We start from the raw sequence: 21,436 nt of genomic DNA on the forward strand, positions 1-21,436 counted from the left end.
AATAACAGTTACTTAAAAAAGCTTGCTTGCGAACTCGTCAATTTCTTCTCCCTTTGATAAAGAAGAAGCAGCAAGATTTCTTAGATCTGATAAACTCCTTCCTAATTTCAAAGCCACCTTCATCTCAAACACTTCACCATTTTCTCTTCTGTCCATTTCTGTTTCTGACAAGTTTGATTCGATAGAGTCTTGCGTGTACTGGAAGAAACCAGCGTTGCTCCTATACATCTCGAATACCATTCCAACTTGTCCACCATGCTCTATTGTGTTAACTACACTTGCCAATGCACCGCCAACAATTCCTAGCATGGCTGCCCAATTATATCCATGAGAAGCAGTACTAGATTCTATAAACATCGAGCCAATTGCTGCTAGGCCTGTGAGCAATGGACCAGACATGGCTAAAAACTTGTTCAATTTCAAGGCCTTTTCCCCTAGGCTTATGTATTCTTCTTGGTCTTTTCTACCCAAAACTCCCATTATTTCTTTCATTTCCTCCTCCAGTTTACCATTCCAATTGTCGTTGACATGACTTTTGAGCTGTCTTCGACGTTGTTGAGGCCACCAAACAGAAGGTTCCACTGAAGATGGAAATTTCTCTAGCATTACGCCAAGAAGAGGAAGTGGATAGGCCTTGTCAATAGCTAATACTTTGTCCATAGCTTCTTTCACATCAATAGCAGAAGGGTGACCGATTGATAAAGTAGTTTCTATTTGGTTATATAGATCTTGGAAAAGCCTTGTTGCGTTTCTTTGTTCTTCAGCAAGCTGGGATGGTTGAATCGTGTTGATGATCGTCAACATACCAGTAGCAGCCAAATACATCATAGTGGATGACATTTTTAGTCCCAAAACAGGATCACCACTACTACTGCTAGCCGCAATGCCAGCCATTGTAGCAGCAGCAAGAGTTATCCCATTAATGGATGTCAAAAGCATACTGTTCCATTGGCTTCTCTGCTCTCCAATATTTCTATGCATCTCCACTCTATCTGCAACCGCCTCTTTGATAGCGTAAAGCTTTTCTATAACCAGCAGATCATCGACAATATTATTTGTATCACTTAATAATCTTGAAGGACTGAGCACTAGTTCCTCCATTGGATTGCTGGTAATTAATTGTTCATGATCTGATATTAGCATGGGGATGGAGATTTTGCTGGTACGAATCTTGGGAATATTAATTTTTGCTGTAATGGGTCGTCTTCGGGAAGATGAAGATGAAGTAGCAGAAGTACAAGATGAGCTCAAGTAACTTGAAGCTTGAAGAGTTGCCATATATTTTCTCTAAATCTGTTGATATATGTAAAAGAATGATTTATCTTGGCTGGAAAAATTGAAGGAAAAAAAACAGAAAAGAATGTCTTTTGAATGCTAGCAGTTGGCAATATGTTTTTTTATTATGGCAAAGGAGGGGTTGGAAATGGCATATATATATAAGGGAAGTTGGTGCATGATAAGAAATAGTAATATAGTTTTTGTTTTTCAGTAGTTGAATTGAATGGGTAATTTGGCGCAGTCACAATATTTGATATTTGCCTTTAATTTGTTGTCAAGTATAATTGGCTGCTTTGACATTGACTTTCAACACAAACTTTTATAGGGTATGAATTTTGAAACGGCCAAGCCCAGGGATTTTCATTTTCTTGGAAACATTATTCTCTATAGGATGATAATTGATATATTCAACACCAATAAAAGGAAGGAAATATAGTTTTTCATGTGGATTTATAACATTTACATGTTCAAGGCTATGAAAAATAAACCACATTTCCTCTTCATATAATTCGACCACCTTTACGCTGTAAAATGTAAGCGAAGTATACTTCATGAACTTGTTTCCTAACAAAAAGTATTAAATTATTTATCTATTTTAAATTTTTATCATGGTAATCATAACCACAACAACTCATGAAATTCCATAAATAGAATTTGAGAATGATGGTACGTATGCAAGCCTTATTCCTATATTGTAAAGACATAAAGACCATTTTCGAAACAATTTTGAAAATCCCACATTATGTCAAATAAATACAAAACAATGTTGAAGTTTTCTTTTTAATACTAACAAGATATATATGAGATGTTGGGAATATTGATTTGGCATGTAAGGACCATATTAGCCAATATTAATATGTCAAATATTTAATTAATTAAAAGCTATAATTGATTCTCAAAGTATCAAAGGCTGACCTGACTATTTGAATACTTATCATAAGACAACATTCGCGAAAAAATCAGTTTCTTTGACTTCTTTGGTAAACCTTAATAATAGATGTCAACCGTGGCAAATATAATGCCATTTATCATTAAAAACTTATTTATATTGAATATTTATGCTTAATCAATAGATTATGTTTGAACATACACAATTATCAATTAATCATGATTAATTAATATATATTTTTATTTCATTGAATCAATTAAACATGATAAGTTAAATTAATTTGAGGTAAACATTTCATGCGAATGAAAATATTTACCCTATTAAGTATTAATAAACTATTATACTACATTTTTTCCTCATACTCAAAGCTAATTCACCCATGGTAGCCTGGGTGGTCTCTAATCTCTATTATATTATTGTAATACGTCAGCCTCCATGATTGATGATATCAAAAGGGAGGTGGCAATACATCATTCTCTCAACCTTAATGTACCTATAGATAGATATACATTATTTTTTTATATAAAAAAAGGACTTCTTCTTTTGACTTCTATAATGAGCACAACTGCAATATAATTCGCTTTTTATAGTTTCATGAACTTAATTCTTGCATGTTTTACTATATAAGATTAATGATATTATACATATTATAAGGGTTAAAGAACCCATTGCTCAATTGGAACTTCATTCATGCTATTGGATGATCCATTTTTTGTTACTATATTTACCGTCATATCATACTTTAATAAAGAAAATCAACATAATCTTAGGAATTTATATATTAATCTATTGAAATTATTTAAATTTAAGAGCTAAATAGACATATAAGTTGCATGTATTTATCTTCAAAATTAAAGCTTTACGTTATATTCACTGAGAAGTATATATTCTTAATTCCATTTTGTTATTTTATCTTTTTCATTTTGTATGATATATCAGATCCTTGATCATATATATTTTTAATATGACTGGACAAAACACGAAGGAAGTTGCCAATATTTTTTTAAAAAAATTTCTTGTTAAGCCATTTCACCCCGAGTTATGAACACTCGAAGGTGATAGGGATCAAAGTTGTCAATATCAATGCTAACCAAAACATGAAAAGTGACGGTATAGAGAACATATGATATGACATATATCACCTAAGAACTTGGAAGGTATTATGGACACTGTCTTTATTCTGAGGAGTATTATATTACTACTATACAGTATCGAGCTAACCACTTTATTGCAATTACTTGTATAAAGTTGATCAGCTTTACTTTATTGAAAGTTGTACTCTACACCTTGATGACTAAAGTCAAGTTCATGGCACGTATCGTCTGTTTGGTCCTACAGATTTGTCGATCAGGTTATGTTAATATTGAGCCCAAAAGTGTATATACTATGTACACTTGACCTATGCCATATAAAGACCTTCACTTCTCTCTCTCATTCCGATGTGGGTTTAACCTAAAGTGTTATGTGCACCCCTTCTTCAAAGTGTCAACCTAAAAACATGTCGGTCATTCTCTATGGCCCGTCCTCGTCAGCCCTCCCTTTGCCCTTCTTCAAATGTTTGTCATTCTCTTTTACCCGCTTTCCTGAGCCCACCTTACTTCCCCTTCTTCAAAGTCAATCGGTCATTTTATTACACCCGCCCTCCTCAGAGGCGTGGCAGTTTTACCATGCTTGTTAAGTTCTAAACTCAGTCGATCACATGCTCACCTTTTTCTAATTCAAAGTTTCGAACTTAATCTTCGATCTGTTGATCACTATTCACTAGTTAAACACACAGGATCTCAGCTTGTGTTTTGTTTCATTCGTTTTCAATGCATAATTAAAGCTTGAATATAAAGAAACAGTTGAACTAAAGAGATGATTCATTTCTCATGGAACCTGAGAAACTGATATAAGCAATTAACATTTGCATCGAAAGAATGAGTCAAAAATTGAAAGGCAATAAATGATAAGGTGATTCATTCCCTGTGTGGAGTCAAAAATAATAATTAAGAATCAAACAAGCTAGCCATTTAATGTGCTACTTGCAAGATGGCCTTACAAACTCCTACAAAGAATGAGTTAGTCCTATTTGCATAAACATTGATATGTACTGCATTACACACTAAGCAGTTAAAACTTAGAAAAGTTTGCTCCCAAATTCGTCGATTTCTTCTCCCTTTGATAAGGAAGCAGATGCAAGATTTCTTACATCTGACAAGCTCCTTCCTAATTTCAAAGCCAGCTTCAATTCAAACACTTCACCATTTTCTCTTCTGTCCATTTCTGTTTCTGACAAGTTTGATTCGATGGCTTCTTGCATGTACTGAAAGAAACCAGCGTTGCTCCTATACATTTCGAATACCATTCCAATTTGTGCACCATGCTCTACTGTGTTAACTACACTTGCCAAAGCGCCACCAACAATTCCTAGCATTGCTGCCCATGATCCATGAGGAGAATGACCTGCAAATGCAGAGCCAACTGCTGCTAGGCCCGTGAGCAAAGGACCGGACATGGCTAAGAACTTGTTCAATTTCAAGGCCTTTCCCCCCAGTTTAATATATTCTTCTTGGTCTTTTTTGCCTAATACTCCCATTATTTCTTTCATTTCTTCCTCCAATTTACCGTTCCATCCATTCCAATTGTCGTTGACCCTTTTGGGCTGCCTTCGACGTTGTTGAGGCCACCAAACAGCAGGTTCCACAGAAGATGGAAATTTCTCTAGCATTACGCCAAGAAGAGGTAACGGGTAGGCCTTGTCAAGAGCTAATACTCTGTCCATAGCTTCTTTGACATCAATAGCAGAAGGATGACCGATAGATAAAGTTGTTTCGATTTGGTTATATAGATCCTGAAACAGCCTAGTTGCATTTCTTTGTTCTTCAGCCAATTGGGATGGCTGAATTTGGTTCATGGCCACCAACATACCAGTAGCAGCCAAATACATCAAAGTGGATGATAGTTTTAGTCCCAAAACAGGTTCACCACTACTAGCTGCAATTCCAACCATTGTAGCAGCAGCAAGAGTAATCCCATTAATAGATGTCAAAAGCATACTGTTCCATTGACTCCTCTGTTCCCCAATATTCCTATGCATCTCCACTCTATCCGCAACTGCCTCCTTGATCGCGTAAAGCTTCTCGATCACCAGAGGATCACTTCTTCTTGAAGGACTAAGTTGTTTCTCAATTGGGCTGCCGCTAGTTGAGAACACATTAATCAATTCCTGTTCCTGCACTAATCTAGCTCTTCTTTGAAGCCTAGGAAGGGAAATTTTAAATGTCTGATTATTCGGGATATTAATATTCGCTCTAATTAATCCCCCTCTACGTGATGTTGATGAATTCAAGAAATTTGAAGATTGGAGGACAATTTCCATTTTGTTTTGTTACTTCAATTCTATGTTAATTGATGATCTTATGATTGGAAAACAAAGAGGAGAAAACCCAAAGTTGAGTTTTTGATTTATGATAAAGAAGACACAGGACATGAGACGTATATATAGATTATTATAGGGATAGTAGTTAATAGAAATAAGATATGATTTGACTGAATTAAAAAAGAGGGCATCTCAAAAATAGTAGGTTACGTTATTCAAAGTTTTGAATTGACTGAGTACAATATGGCAAAGAAGACTATTTCTTATTTTGGCTGAACCTGATATATTGTACTTATTCTTATTGACTTTCAATATAGGAAAACTTTTGTGGGTTTTTCAATTTTGAAACGGCCAACCATAATTATATAATTAAGACCCTTGATCAACTCTTAATCCCGTGTATCCAATTATATATTTCATGTGTGATGGCTGATAAATGTTTGGCATAAATGATCATCAGGTTCTTTCCATTATTATTGGATATATAATTAAGTGCGAACCACATTAATTTCTTCAAAATAAGAATGATCCTTGTTAATACTTATATAAGGAGATTCACTTCATTATTCAATCAGTTACAAATAACACTAATAATAAATAGATGAGAAAAATTACATTACACCAAATTAATAATGTGTGGCATATATGTGTACATAGATCCTTAAGGTCATTAAATTAATTAATTATAGTAAATTTATGTAATTTGATATAAAAAACTTGATGCAGATAAGTATTCATATGCCAGACATTAGCAATCTGGATCTCGATAAAATCCAACATGCCTTTCTTTTTTTCTTTAATTCCCTTGGCACATCAAATTATTACGTCAACCTGAGTTGCAAAGTGATGAGAATTAGCCGCACTGAATTGGCACACCATGTGGGAAGGATTGAACAAACCCATGTGTTGTTTTCAAATTTCAAACACTAAAACTAACCAACACTATTTTAATATCATTATATCAACTTATCAAATTTAGCGCAATATTATTTCGATATCATTATATAAAGTTTTTAAATTTTCGAGTCAAGTTTTATTTATTCTAACTTTATATTATATATTTTTCATTGAAAATTTACATTGTTTATATTGTTACTTCATAATGTCCACGTATATCCTACCTCTCTAGACCTCATTTGTAGGATTACACTGAGCATGTTATACTTATTCAATTTTATATGTCAACTAAAAAAAATAAGGCCTCTTTATAAAATCTGGCTTTAGGCCCCTAGACTTGTTGAGACGATCCTGGTTCAAATAGCACATAAACTTTTGCGTGTGTTCAAATTTCGAAAAAAAATTGTGTGTGTTTCCATTCTTCTATTAAATAGTTAAGTTAGTCATATAAAATACTTCATCTCATTTAATTATGTGCATCAACCTCAAGTAGAAAATACTTGAGGTTTTACTATTTATTGAGGTGAATGTATATAATTAAAGAAAATGACATATTTTATTTTAGGAAAAATTACCTATTTACACATGTTATATTACCATATTTACTAATATTCCCTACCATTTGTAAAAATCTCAAAAATCCCACTTTTTTTTAACTCTCTCTCCATCTCACAGATACATCACATTTAACTTCTCTCAACTATCCTAAATTCACGCCTAATTTCAAGCTTGAGCTTCGGCAGTTTTTTTTTTGAATTTCAATCCAAGTATTACTCAATTTCAAGCTTCTAAGTAAGGTACATTCAAGTTTTTCCTTATCTGGAATCTCACTTCAATCTCACCTCCTTCGATTTTCATTGATTTCTTCTGTAATGTTTTGTTGTTTTTACTCTTATTGTTCACTGATACATATAGAATCCGCTCCGTCTTTTAGTGTTGGTTTCACACAATTGAATAAAAATCAAGGAATTCTTGTTTCACCGGATTCTGATTCATCTTCAGAAGGTTACCACGAGGTTAGATCCAAACATCGTATAATCTAGTAGTTATGGATAAGTTACGTTCGAAATTGAAGTCAAAATCTCCAGTTCAACATGCACCCAAAGAAGCAGACAAGAAGATTGAAGGGGTTACAACACGCCCTAATCTCTCAAAGGTATGAGTTCATCTAAGCTGTGTTCTATTTTTTTTTTAAATCTCGATTTTTCTGATACATTTCAATGTACCTTTCTTAATGTTCCTATTTTGATACTTAAGCTTCTGATATGATTTTGTTATTGATGTTCTGATACATAAGGTCTAATGTTTTTTTATAATTTTATGATTCATCAAGTACTAATCAAGATACATAAGGTGTTTTTGACTTTTGCATTATTTACGATACATTAATTTCTGCTTTTTCTATTATTTTTAAAACCTAAAGGCAAAACAAAGTCTCATATTAATATACATAAGCTCTATATGTATAATGATTAGCCATGCATCTGATTCATAAGGTCACTTTTGTATCATCTATTCTAATGTATCATATTAGATGTACAATGTATTAAGTTCAAGTTGTATTTAATTATTTTTCCTGTCAATGCAGGGACTGAAGTATGTCATCAAAAAGAGCCCTTCCAACTCTTTGAGATTCGGCACTGCATATACGGCTAATTTTATTGATGATTTCAAATCATCAATAGGTGAAGAAGCTATACAGTTATTTAGGCAATTTAGCAGATGTTGTTGAATATAAATTTTTGTTCATGATACATAACCTTTCTAATATGTGGTGCATTGTAACAATGCTTATGTATCAACCCTAACTCTACCGAATGGTCATGTATCTGTTATCAATGTATCAAACTCAGATATAAGATGAAAGTTTATGTATCAGATTCTCATGTATCAAACTTTACTGCTTTTGATACATCTACAATTTATATCAATACGAGATGTTATGTATCAACCATAAATCAGTTGAAAGATAATACAACAATTTTTAATGTATCAACCATAAATCTGTCGAATGGTCATGTATCAGTTATCAATGTATCAAATTCAAATATAAGATGAAAGTTTATGTATCAGATTCTCATTTATCAAATTTTACTGCTTCTGTTACATCTACAACAAAACACCTGTAGTGCCTTGTACCAAATAATCCTAAATCAATCCTGTCTCCCACTACGATTCCATCAATTTTGTATCGTTCATAACTCACCTCAGATTGTCAAACTCCAGAATGTCTCAGTAGAATCGAGATATTCATCTTGAATTGTTTGATGAATTTCGAATTTTGGATTGAAGTTCGGTATGATCCTATGCTCTATTTTTAAAATTTTTCAAGTCCCTCATAACTGTTACACAATGTATGGGTTAATTCCCTTATTTAGCTAAGTAATTGACTGAAAGAAGAAAACTTAACTTGATTTACGTTAACTTTTCATAAAAAATAAACAACATTAATTATTATGTATCAAAACGTATGTATCAAACGTACTACTAATGTATCAGAAATCTGGAAAAAATCAGAGAAATCGGGTAATTTAAAAAAAAAGTAAGAATTAATTGTAATTGAGCTTTTTCACTATGGAATTTAGGTAAAATCTACTTTATTTTATGTGATTAACTTCCTTAACCTAACCCAACAAACGAATGAGAACATAAAAGAAATAATTCCAAATACTTGAACCAAAAGTGTATTTGAAACACTAACTGTTTTTTCTTTCAAATCAAATCACGTGGATTTTCATTTTGGCGAAATTTTAGGATACTGGAGTTTGAAAAATTCAAATAAATCCAAATATGGACATATAATATGAATACTCGTCAATTCAAATTTCGAGGGATATGTATATATAATGAGCAAGTGTACCCGTCCAATATATATATATATACACTTAAATACTATATTTCAAAGATGAGAAAATTCTCATACAAGCCAGCCAGCCACTATTGAAATCCTAAAGCTCATCAGTTTTTACTTCCCTAAAAGTTGTATATTTATATATACCTCGTGTTCAGTTCATCTCTACCACTAGCGTAACGTGTGGACCTTTTACAAATCAAGATTACATATGTTAATTTTTCTTAATTTTATGTATTTGTCTTTTTATATTTTAAATCACTTCAGTAAAAATTTAAACTCCACACTGATGATTAAACTTGTAACATTATCTGACACGTGGAAAATTACTGCTTCCGATCCATATAGTCCTACCTCTGAAATTTTCGCACAACTCTTGAGAAAAACATCTAATAATCTCAATCTCGAAAATTTGTGGCAAGTACTATTTATCTCTCCCTCAAACGTCTAACCTAATTAACACTCCATTAATTAGAACATACAGGTTTATTTGTGTGGGGGGGGGGGGGGGGGGGAGTATGTTAATGATTTTTCGTTTTTCTAAAATTTCAAATAATTTGAAAGGTTTAATTGACATTCCAAAAAATTGTGAGAGAGTTTAGAAAAAGCGCACTTTGTTTATCATTTGATACTCTGATGTACTAGGCATTGATGAATCACATCAACCATCCAGGACTTGGTACACAGATAGCAGCAACTCAGTTACAATTTGGTCAAATGCCAAGAAAATATGGCTACATTAATAATGTTGGATTGTGAAACATAATATACTGTCATCTCTTGCCACAATCTTGCTTTTTTTTTTGATTCACATTGCCATGTGTGGAGCATTCTGCATGTGCTTAATAAACTTTGTCTTGGTTTTAAAGGGATCAGAGAAAATGTGAATCAAAACAGAATAAGCATTCCCAAGCTACCACTTTCAATATCTTTCAACTAACACAAGGAGATGTTGCCATGTTCATGCATCAACTTTGAGGATTTCAAGCCTTTTTCAAGACCATTGACCTTGCGCGTAGATTCAAAAATATTCCCCTACAAATTGATATTAAAAAAACATAGAGCATTAACAACACTGAAATCATAGAGATGGGAACATGTTTGACAGTAGCAGAAACAGTAACAAGCAGGGAAATTGTGGTGCATACCAGCAACATGCAATAATGCTGTGAAAGATTACTCTTAACTGCAGCGGAACATACAAGTGATTTACCCACCCAACGACTGGCCAAAACTGCACATTTATAAACAATACTTAGAATTATCATTCACTGAAGAACAGAACAAAAAACATTGGAATTGGGAGAGGGTGAATTTGACTAACCGCCCACGCTGTATACTGCACTTTTGGATATTCTCTCTTGATATTAGATTTCACCTGGATCCAGGGTCTTTCTGTGCAAAATACAAGATAATATTGAATATTCAGTCAAATCCACTGTTCTGTGTGTACATAATCATACCTCTAGCTGATGGAAGGTAAGCAAACTTAAATGAGCCAGACTCTTATAAGCTCCATTTCAGCAGCTTTCAAAACTTGTGCTAAATATGGTTCCACGCAGGAGAAGAAAATTGTAAAGAAATGAGAAACCCATGATTTACTTTCCATTTATGGAGCATTCAGCATCTCGTTTCAATTGTTTCTAGGACAGGATGGAAGGTAAAAAGATATATTTCCTCCTTTCACTAGATTATAGAAGAGTGTTAAAACTTAAAACCTCTTCAGTCCTATTTCAGAGGGTTCAAAAGCTCCTCTATTACTTCAGCAATCTCCTCATTTGAGGATATTTTCCACAAGGTCCAAAAGAAGAAAAGTGGGAAATGAATAAGCAAAACTATCCTTAAACAAGAAACATAAATCAAGGATTTGAGGCTTTCACATGACAAAAACTTAGTAACCATATCAAGCTTTGTACAATTGTAAGGGTTTAAGGAGATAAATTGTTGGAACGTGCAAATTGAATAATTTGCGTAACAAACAATGTATTTCCTCAGATGATATGTTTTTGCTAAAACTGGATTTGAAAGATGGCCAGAAACAATAGTTTTTAACCTTTTGTTTCTTTTTCTCTTTTCGCCACATGAATACAAGAATCTCTGCAGTTGTAACTCTTTCAAATTGAAGGTTATGTCTATTATCAGGCCCTTTGAGTTCTTAGATAACAATCCTAATTTGACTGCTTAAGGACATTTTTGCCTACTTGGACGATTAGTTGTAGGACATGATGTTGAGTTTTGGCGTGACGGTATACCATGCAATAGTTTATAAGTCAGAATGTTAAAAGGCAGTGGTAACTCAAAGTAAATACTCACTTTCAATAACTAATCCATAGTAAACCATGAAAAGCAAGTTATTCCAGGGTGACGAAGTAATTTGTTCCAGCAAAACCTGAAATAATCAAAATGCAAGTTCACATTCTTGTATATTTATCAGCTCACTGTTTATTTACTTCTTACTCTATCTGGTAACATCATTTGGAAAAAGGGTAAACAAGTGAAACTTTCAAGTAGGCAAGTGTAGCAATTTACCAGGTCATGAGTATACAGTTAAGCAGTTCTATTACAATAGATCCACGTAAGAGGTAGATCAGATCCATAAAGTACAAGGTAATGTGTAACATCTATGTACAAGATACCATATCCTGTTTTCCTGAAGTATACTAAGAGCACGTTTGGATAGACTTAAAAAAAGTAACTTTTATGTATGAAGTGTTTTTAGAACTTTAAAGTGCTGAAAGTTATTTTTATAAATAAGCAGTTGAGTGTTTGGATAAAAGTGCTTAAATGAGGAAAATTATGTGAATTTTAGGGTTAAAAGAATAAAAAGGGTAGTTTGGGAATTTAGTTAAAATATAAGGGATATAAAAGTAATTTCCATGGTCAAAGAAAATGACTTTAAGCACTTAAAAAAAAAAGTTAGGAATCCTAACTTTTCATTTTTGACTGACTTTAAGAACTTTCTGGCTTAAAGTTAGCATTAGGCAAACACGTCCAAAAGCTGAAAAGGGGCTTTAAGTTGGTTTTGACCAACTTAAAGGCAATCCAAACGGGCTCTAAATCATTGAAAGAAGAGAGAGTTTAGTAATTATTACCTTTTTGGCAACTGTACTCTTGTCTCTCTTCCCCTTGAAAAGTTTGTCCAGTAATAAGTGAAGAAAATGCCCAAATGGTCCAAGATAGGCAACACCAAAAAGCTGCATGTAGTTACAGGCGAAGCAGATGATGACAATCCCAAATACCAACTTATACGCACAAGTAAAGGAATATGATACAAATGATACCAAATGATTTTGATGTGCAATGTCAGTAACAACCCTGAAATTGAAGAGAATTTGACACGGAATTGCAACTAAACTTAAACTACACCGGCAATAACTCCGCTTAAATAACAAGCTACTTGGGGTCGGTTGTATGAATCCTCTATATCCTATCTGCTCCATTCGCTCGTTGTGACTAAAGTTAGCCAGGAGATGAACTTTTACTATATATGCTCACTGGCAACTACTTGCTGAGTATTCAGAGTCTCAAATCTCAAAGACAAATCTTTAAAGCAACTCAAGATATAGAAGCAGTTTCAAGCAGCATTCCATACTAGGTAGTTGTCAATTATTTGAAACATTTTACCTTTCTTCTTACTCCTAATTTCCTAGGACAGTGTTGTGACAAGTAATAATATTCCACGTGCAACAGTTCTAACTTGTAAGATCCTGTTTCAGTATTTGACAATCTAGAATAGAAAATTAGAGGATTAGACAGAAATAGCCCCTCTTTTCCGCAACAAAGGCTACAGTCCCAATACTCAGTGCAGAAGCCTTTGTGCAGTAGGGCCAGTATGAATAAAGAGATTTCACGCAAAAGAAGAAATATATCTGCAACATCCTTTGCGGCTCATAACCAAAACACTTCTTCCCGTAAGTAGTAAAATTCTCGTTTAGAAGAAAAACTAGAATCTGAAATAAAGTTGCCCATTCAAACCCCAGAAGGGCACAACCGAAATATTTACCCGAAAGAGATTGGGTTGGGATTCCCTAGAGAAAAAAGAAATTAAGTACCCTCTTGGGCACGTTAATCCTGTCATTTTAAGAAAAAATGAGAAAAGCTAATCACATTGCCCTGGGCTACAGTTTTTAATGCAAGAAAGTACCACTTCCATCTAAGCAGAAGAGCATTCTAACACTGTATTGGTTTGCTTTGTATTTACTTTCTGTACCTGATGCACTTAGAGGGTAAAAATGATCTATTACTGGCATTACACAAAAGAGACCATGGTTTAAGGCTGAGTGGTCGAGCCATATGAGTTCTATATTCCAATCTGCGACATTGTGTGTCTGTTCTATGGTTTGGCATTAGTAGATACACGTAAACTGGCAGATTACCATCATCAACAGAAAAACAATGAAAGAGACTAAGGTCTAAGGTAGTGTACTAGTACTAGTGTTACAGAACCAAGCAGCTTTTTTATCAAAAGAAACAGATGAACCTCTAAATCGAAGCATGAGGCACTCAGGCCAGTATATGAAACTTTTACTGATACTTCTTTTCTGATTCAGAGGTAAAAAATTGTTAAAGCATCATGAAATTTACAAATTCATCGTACTCGAGCTCAGACACATAAATGCAACCATGGGATTGCTCACGAATTGCAATTATAACCTCCATTCTACCATAAATGTTATTTTTCAGTAGTAGAAATATAAACCTCTGCAGTGAGAAGGTAGAGGAACCGTACCACTTTGAGAAGAAGGCGTCTGACTTGAAGTTTCTGAATGCCAGTGATCTTCTGAGCCACTATATCACTGATCGCTGACAACACTCCCGCCGTTATTGCCTGCCATAAAGGATTCAACTAACATAGAAAATTGCAGTACCAATTCTTCTAATACTTCAGCAAAATTTAGCAAAAAGATCAAGAAAATGTAGGAAAGGTGAAATCTTTGTCCAAAATAGAAACTTCTCGAGAAATTAAAGAAGACCCACATCACAATCAAGCTAACAGTTCAAAATATCCCAAAAACCCTCTTCACAAATCCAAGAGAAAAGTTGGAAAAAAATGAAAAGGAAAAAGATTGGTAAAGAAATGGGGTAAAAGGTTTGACCTTTGTTCGTAAAGGATGTTGCTGAAGCTGTAGCAAGTACTGTTGCAGACCCTTTTTCGCTATTGACCCCATTCTTCTGTCTTTCTTCACTTGTTCAACTCCAAGAATTGAGAAGACGAACAGATTCGATCTTCCGGTTTATTCTCTGCCTTCTTTTGACTTACATTACATTGAGACCCATTTGGTGAATCTGCGCCTAAATTTGGCAAGTGACACATTGTGTGGGGGCCATCTACAGCAGCCAAATTAGTAAGCGTTTGGCAATCCATTCCAAATACTCTTAAAATTTTATTATATGGGCTGGAAAGAATATAAAAAATTGAGAGAAACATTTTCCATTGCTTGAATTGTAAATGGAAAATTAGACAATATATAAATTTGGTCAAAATTTTTTTGTTAAAATAATTTAATTATCATTAATTATATAAAATGATCATTCGGCCATTTTTAATTTCAAGCGGAGTGAATTTTTCGCTACTACTTTCCCTTTCTTCTTATGTCCTCTTTCTTCTAGCCACTAATTTCTTCTTCTTCTCTTCCTTGTTCTTCTTCCTTATTTCTTGTTGCTTTCATTCTTCTTCTTTCTCCTTATTTCCTTTTTGCTCTTCTTCCTTACTTCTTCACTGCTTTCCTCCTCATTATTGTTCTTCGTCTTCCTTATTTCTTCGTTGCTTTTCTGCTTCTTATTCTTCTTTTCCTTACTTCTTCGTTGCTTTCCTTCTTTTTTTCTTCTCCTCTCCTTCCTTATTTCTTTGTTGTTTTTCTTATTTTTATTCTTATTCTTCTCTTCCTTACTTCTTCTTTACTTTCCTCCTTCCTTATTTCTTCGTTGCTTTTCTTATTTTTATTATTCTTCTGCTCTTCCTTACTTCTTTATTGCTTTCCTCCTTCTTCTCCTTCTCCTTCCGTATTTCTTTGTTGCTTTCTTCTTTTTCTTCCTTACTTCTTCGTTGCTTGACTAAAAATATTGAAAGGAGTTCACATCTATATATCTATCTTTTAGAATGTTTAGAGATGATTTTGAATTGGTCAGGATTCAAAGATTGTATTAGCCATGGAAGCTTTTTCAAATATATATGATATACATTATATATAAATGTAAACATGATATATAATATTTATACATCATATAAATGAAATACACTATTTATACAAATCATATATTACGTATACATATTATTATTATTTTCCTGCCTATACACACCGGTAAGTAACCCAATTGTCAATGCACTGATTAAATATCTGACTTGGGCCTTGAGAACACTAATTTCTCACGTAGGCTTGGAAGCAAACAAGAGGTGAGCTTCGGACTTAATTGGCCACGGTCGAAAGCCCTATCCTCGGATTTCTTTTCAATAGAAATAGAGAACAGGGAAATTTCTCCTAAAATAAATAAAAATTAGGTAGCTACTTTCAGTGGATACAATATAAAATGTCTAAATAAATTTTAGCCAGTTTGCTGCTTTCTTCTCCTCATCATGTTTGAACTGTCAAAGTTGAACTTGGGTCTCTATCACTCTTTTTAAGTTTTGACTATATTTTAAATACATTATAGATATCAATTATGTTTTAATTTATTTAAACAACCATCCCTGAGTGCACCTACTTAGCCTTGACAAAGTTGTAAGTTTGGAGCTCAAAAGTACCGAACAAAAGAAAAAGAAAAGGGTCACCTGCCCTTTTGTGCCTATTTTGTGCTGGTATTTAGTTTATGCTCTTATTTTAAGTTGGTCGTTAAATTTTATCTTTATAATATTTAACAAGTTACAGAATATGTTATTGGTGTAATATTCAACAAGTTATAAAAAGAGATAGGCCTTGTGAAAAAGCCTTTTCAACTCAATGTAAAAATACCACCCATACCAACCAAAGAGAAGACAACCCCAAATCCAAAAGGCAAGGAGAGAGGGAGTATCCAAATTCCTACCACTCACTAAAGATGAGTTCTCGATTTGGAATAGAAAGCCTCCTCCACCCACTCTTCACCACCAACAAATCTCTTCTTTTTTACATATTTTAAAAATATAAATATTAAAAACATTTCTCCTTGTCCACCAACACCAAGATTAGTATTTATCAGATAAAAAGGCATTGTCTTTTTTCTCTGCCCATATATCAGTTGGTGTGAGTTAACCCTTATAAGCTCTCAGATTTATTTTTTCAAGAATAGAAAAGATTCAATCTTTTTGCAAGGTGGTAAGTCTTCTTTTTATCTCTTTTTGTCCTTAGAGATCTGTGTCATTGTATGACCTTATAGATCATTGTATTTGGATCTGAAGTGGTGAATGCTGTCCGAATTTTCACACTTGATTAATTTTTTACATCCAATCGTGTATATAAAGGAGTTCCTCCGCCTTCAAAGAGATAAAAGCAATTGGCCCTTAAATATAGATTTAATATTGTTATAATCCCAGGATAGCCTAAATTACACCAACAAAGGAGAACAATTCTAAAGTGATTTGTTCAGGGAGTTCCAACATTTCCAAGTTGTGATGTGATTTAGGATGGATAAAGTAGTTAAGAAATGTTATTAAGAAAGAGTATTGAATTAAACGGACTAATACATCTGTTTATCAAAGTTTATATGCTCTTTAAGTTCTTCTTTTACTTTAGCTATCGCCATTTAGACTGTTCTTGTATAATGTGAAGTTAAAATTATCAGTACTTATTGAAGAAAAAAAAAACAGTTGACACAGAAAATTTGTATTCCTAGATAATTTACAAGTTGGTTATTATTTCAATGTTCTTGTTAAAGAACGACAAAAGTCCCACATTAGTGGTTAATGAGATGAGTGGACTCTTTATAAGGCTTGGGCAATCCTCCTCCCTTTGAGCTAGCTTTTGGTGTGTGAGTTAAGCCTAAGACCTGATTTAACAGTTCTGACTTTGTGTTTGTTCTTGTCACTGCTGGGAATGGTGTTTTTGGTAGTTTCTCGGTATGATTTTGATATTTTTTAATTAGATGGATTCAATTTTGCCTTGAAATATGATCAGTCTCATTGTCTGAATTTTGATGATTTGTCTGTAAACTTTTTAGATTATTTGGAAAGATGAAAGGAGGATTGTGGCAACTTGGACAATCGATCACCAGACGTCTGGCTCAAGCTGATAAGAAGACTATTGGTCGCAGATGTTTTGCTTCAGATGCTGATCTCAAGAAGACTGTTCTATATGACTTCCATGTTGTCAATGGGGGAAAGATGGTGCCTTTCGCTGGTTGGAGTATGCCTATCCAGTATAAGGACTCAATTATGGACTCTACAGTAAATTGTAGGGAGAATGGTAGCCTCTTTGATGTTTCTCATATGTGTGGCCTAAGCCTCAAGGGGAAAGATACTATCCCTTTCCTGGAAAAGCTTGTTGTTGCTGATGTTGCTGGGCTAGCTCCTGGGACTGGTTCTCTCACAGTCTTCACAAATGAGAAGGGCGGTGCAATTGATGATTCAGTGATCACCAAGGTGACAAATGATCACATCTACCTTGTTGTAAATGCGGGTTGCAGGGACAAGGATCTTGCACACATTGAGGAGCATATGAAATCATTCAAGTCAAAAGGTGGTGATGTTTCATGGCACATCCATGATGAGAGATCGCTTTTAGCCCTTCAGGTTAGCTCGCTCTTTCCAACAATTGGTACATGCTATATGCTTTATATAAATATTCTCTTATCATCAAGTATAAGCAATGCTAATCACATGCACTAAGAACCGATCAAGAGATTGAAAATGGAAATTCTAGTAGACAAGGATATGAGAAAGTGATATCCAACATCACAGTGGATACAGAATGTCAAAAAACTGAGATTCAGCTCATAGAATTATTAGACTCTCTGTACAAATGTGGGGTATGTCTGGCTTAAGGTAATTTGCCGTGATCATATCTGCTGATAGTATATAGAGACAAATGAATATACTTTCCGGATGACCTTTTCTCATTCTATCACTAAGTTATTTTCTTTTGACACAGTAAGTTATTTTCTTTCCCTTTGTGCAAATATTGCCAAATCCAAGCATATTAATCCCTCGCCCTTCTGTTTTTTCTTCTTTATCTAAAACTTTATTTTCATCAGTTTTGGGGTACGCTTCTTTGCTAGCAATGGTTTTCCACCCCTCCCTCTCTCTCTCTTTCGCCCAACTCCTTCAACCGACTAAAAGAATGTCAACATGCGAGATATTACCAAATCATCTTCATCTTCCCTTCAATTAATAAATCTTATTTTCTTTCAATGCATCACTTTCTTCTATGTCTTTGACAAGTTCATAAAATAATCTCTTTCATTTTCTGCTTTTCAGGAAATAAAATTTTCACTTCACTTCTTTAAGTTGTTTAATTGTTTCGCTAGTTACAGATTTTTTTTCTTGACTTCTTTTGATCAGGGACCCCTTGCTGCTCCAGTTCTTCAATATCTGACAAAAGATGATTTGAGCAAGATGTACTTTGGGGAATTCAGGGTTTTGGATATCAATGGGGCACAATGCTTCCTCACAAGAACAGGGTATGTTTCTGCTCTTGCTTTCCTCTTCAAAATTCAGTACTGAGAGTGTGCCTAAGAAAAAGTAATCCTCTAGTTTGATCAACTTTTTCAAAATTTTAAAAGTTCAAAATCAGAATCACTTCAGATAAATGAAAAAATTGCCATGCATTTTGTCGGGTAGTTCCTTCTTAAATTGTTTAATAATGGGTTAACCTGGCTTCTATTATGGTCGAATACCCCTTTGTTATTGCACACTAATGTGTAAAACAGCTACATCTGTATACATAAGGCAACTTCTCTATGTTTTTTGTCATTCGTTTGGTTGGGAACAAGTTATCCCGGGGATAACTTACTCCATCACAATGGTATAAATGGTGGGATAAATAATCCAAGTACTACCTAATACCTCCAACCAAACGCTGGACCGGATTATTAGACCTTATACCTCACACCAAACGACTAGTACTATTTTCTTATGCAATCATTTCCTACTTCCAATGTATGCTTGGCAACTTGATCCTTGCACAAGTAATCTTGACTTTAGAAGCCTCTTACATACTCTATATTTTGAGAGGTTTCAGGTATACTGGTGAAGATGGATTTGAAATTTCAGTACCTTCTGAAAATGCTCTTGACCTTGCAAAAACTATTCTAGAGAAATCAGAAGGGAAGATACGGTTAACAGGTTTAGGAGCTCGTGACAGTCTTCGTCTTGAGGCTGGTTTGTGCTTATATGGTAATGACATGGAGCAGCACATAACACCTGTAGAGGCAGGGCTGACATGGGCCATAGGGAAGAGAAGAAGGGCAGAAGGAGGCTTCCTTGGTGCTGAGGTAATACTAAAGCAAATTGAAGAAGGTCCTAAAATCAGGCGAGTTGGCTTTTTCTCTTCAGGCCCACCCCCTAGAAGTCACAGTGAAATTCAAGATTCAAATGGACAAAATATTGGGGAAATCACCAGTGGTGGTTTCAGCCCTTGTCTTAAGAAGAACATAGCAATGGGATACGTAAAAACGGGTAACCACAAGGCAGGGACCAATGTCAAGATTGTGATTCGAGGGAAGTCTTACGATGGGGCGGTTACCAAGATGCCTTTTGTACCCACCAAGTACTACAAGCCATAATAACTCTTTGTTGCCTCTTGAAAACTTCTTGATTCCTCTAATTTGTACCTTCTTCTTAATGTTTTTGGTGAAAGTGAAACCGGAATACTTCACTATACATGTTGCTGTCTTTTGCTCATGAGTTCCTTTCAATGCAACATGGGCAACTTCCTTTCTTTCTTGCATGATATGTGTATTTTTCCTTTAGCCTTCCTCTGGCATTATCTTTTAAGGTTAACAGTGTAGCATGATCTCAGTAAATATATAGTGTACATGAATTATATATCAGTTTTGAAAAGGTAACATGATGGAAGGTGTAAAGAACATATGCGGCCTTGGTTGTTGATTGAAAATCCTTTCCTTGTTTCGACTGTCCAACTGCTAATGGTCAGAAATATACCCATCTGATGACAAACGAAACATTTTACTCTGACCATTTGTATTTGAAGTATCATATCAAAGGTATGTAAGAGAATGCCTTAGCACCATATTTGCAATACCAAATGTGAATGTGATGAACAACACTAGGAGTGATTCTGGTGTCCATACTAATGTTGCCAAAGTTAAATTTGTTAGTACTTATTATGCAACAATTAAAAACTTCTTTCAACTTTTACAGAATCTTAAAAAATGAGAGAAAGATGCATCAAACTATGTATCGTATATACAGTTCTTTCTTTTTGCTTTCCCTATTTGGCATTCAAAGACCACTTACTCCAGGAAAACGTTCTCCAGTAATTATCCCCAAATTAGGGGTGTCAAAGGAGTGGATTAGGTTAAAATTGAGCAAATTATGGGTTGGGTCATTATCCGCCAATTTGACCCAATTTTTTTGAATTTTCCACTTGACCCTGACCTGAGACCTGGGAATCGTGCCTCAACCCCGTACTTGGAACATGAGACTCGTGACCCGACCTACGACCCGAGGTCATTTTGCATTTTCCCGGTAATTGGCGATACAAAAATAACTTTCGACCCTAACTCAAAACTCGAGCCTCGAATTTGACTTGAAACCCAAGGCTCGATCCCCAACCTAGGACTCGAGATCCAATCCCTGACCCTTACCTAGGACCTAAGCCAAGACACGATTCTAATTCGAGATTCGAGAACGTGGCCTAATTTGAGACTCAAGACCCAAGACTTGATCCTAATCTTAATCCTGACCTAAGACTCGAGACCCAACTTGACCTTAGCCCGGGACCCGAGACCTGAGCAGCATGACCTGATTCGCCACCTATACCCCGAACTCAATACCCTAGACCCAACCCTAATCCGGAACCTCACCCTAACTCGAGATCATAGATTTAAGATTCGAGACTCGAGCTCCGACTCATAAAAAAAAACTTAAAGTCAGTCTTAAATATAGATTAGAATTAGATTGGTATTGGGCTAAATTGAAGATCACCTTAAAATGATTTAGATTGGATTAAACTAAAATCAATCCAATATGAAAGTATCCTATGCCAACCCAAAGATTTTGGGCGGA

The 21,436-nt window shown here is 34.6% G+C and overlaps 4 protein-coding genes across 5 annotated transcripts; 1 reads left to right on the plus strand and 3 right to left on the minus strand.

The window, feature by feature from the left end:
* On the minus strand, positions 1–1,359 carry LOC129874823 (probable F-box protein At4g22030). The gene has a single exon (XM_055950193.1). The coding sequence runs from the start codon at positions 1,276–1,278 to the stop codon at positions 13–15; it is 1,266 nt and encodes a 421-aa protein (XP_055806168.1). The 5' UTR covers positions 1,279–1,359; the 3' UTR covers positions 1–12.
* A 2,745-nt stretch (positions 1,360–4,104) lies between these two features.
* Positions 4,105–5,604, minus strand: LOC129874314 (probable F-box protein At4g22030). The gene has a single exon (XM_055949576.1). The coding sequence runs from the start codon at positions 5,526–5,528 to the stop codon at positions 4,287–4,289; it is 1,242 nt and encodes a 413-aa protein (XP_055805551.1). The 5' UTR covers positions 5,529–5,604; the 3' UTR covers positions 4,105–4,286.
* A 4,311-nt stretch (positions 5,605–9,915) lies between these two features.
* On the minus strand, positions 9,916–14,674 carry LOC129874291 (peroxisomal membrane protein PMP22-like). Its single transcript, XM_055949554.1, has 7 exons — positions 14,373–14,674; positions 14,006–14,104; positions 12,369–12,470; positions 11,590–11,665; positions 10,601–10,671; positions 10,425–10,510; positions 9,916–10,311 (listed from the first exon to the last, which is right to left on the minus strand). Exons 1-7 carry the CDS (start codon positions 14,442–14,444, stop codon positions 10,260–10,262), a joined length of 558 nt encoding a protein of 185 aa, XP_055805529.1. The 5' UTR covers positions 14,445–14,674; the 3' UTR covers positions 9,916–10,259.
* Positions 14,675–16,210: 1,536 nt separating this feature from the next.
* Positions 16,211–20,135, plus strand: LOC129872807 (aminomethyltransferase, mitochondrial). 2 transcript variants are annotated; one of them, XM_055947689.1, is made up of 4 exons: positions 16,211–16,568; positions 17,410–17,980; positions 18,749–18,867; positions 19,428–20,135. In XM_055947689.1, exons 2-4 carry the CDS (start codon positions 17,423–17,425, stop codon positions 19,969–19,971), a joined length of 1,221 nt encoding a protein of 406 aa, XP_055803664.1. In that variant the 5' UTR covers positions 16,211–16,568; positions 17,410–17,422; the 3' UTR covers positions 19,972–20,135. The 2 variants fall into 2 exon arrangements, with proteins under 2 accessions (XP_055803664.1, XP_055803665.1); XM_055947690.1 differs by having other exon boundaries at positions 16,211–16,565.
* The last annotated feature ends 1,301 nt before the right edge of the window (positions 20,136–21,436 follow it).

The sequence above is a fragment of the Solanum dulcamara genome, chromosome 11 (genome assembly GCF_947179165.1).
Source record: "Solanum dulcamara chromosome 11, daSolDulc1.2, whole genome shotgun sequence".
Taxonomy (NCBI): domain Eukaryota; kingdom Viridiplantae; phylum Streptophyta; class Magnoliopsida; order Solanales; family Solanaceae; genus Solanum; species Solanum dulcamara.

What these genes read in the sequence shown, in the direction of transcription:
- LOC129872807 (XM_055947689.1), top strand. Translation starts at nt 17,423, where the DNA reads ATGAAAGGAGGATTGTGGCAACTTGGACAATCGATCACCAGACGTCTG. An exon ending in GATCGCTTTTAGCCCTTCAG is followed by an intron (nt 17,981 to 18,748) that starts GTTAGCTCGCTC and finishes TCTTTTGATCAG; the next exon opens with GGACCCCTTGCTGCTCCAGT. An exon ending in TGCTTCCTCACAAGAACAGG is followed by an intron (nt 18,868 to 19,427) that starts GTATGTTTCTGC and finishes GAGAGGTTTCAG; the next exon opens with GTATACTGGTGAAGATGGAT.
- LOC129874291 (XM_055949554.1), bottom strand. Translation starts at nt 14,444, where the DNA reads ATGGGGTCAATAGCGAAAAAGGGTCTGCAACAGTACTTGCTACAGCTT. An exon ending in GACGCCTTCTTCTCAAAGTG is followed by an intron (nt 12,471 to 14,005) that starts GTACGGTTCCTC and finishes AACTACATGCAG; the next exon opens with CTTTTTGGTGTTGCCTATCT. An exon ending in AGCATTATTGCATGTTGCTG is followed by an intron (nt 10,312 to 10,424) that starts GTATGCACCACA and finishes ATCAATTTGTAG; the next exon opens with GGGAATATTTTTGAATCTAC.
- LOC129874314 (XM_055949576.1), bottom strand. Translation starts at nt 5,528, where the DNA reads ATGGAAATTGTCCTCCAATCTTCAAATTTCTTGAATTCATCAACATCA.
- LOC129874823 (XM_055950193.1), bottom strand. Translation starts at nt 1,278, where the DNA reads ATGGCAACTCTTCAAGCTTCAAGTTACTTGAGCTCATCTTGTACTTCT.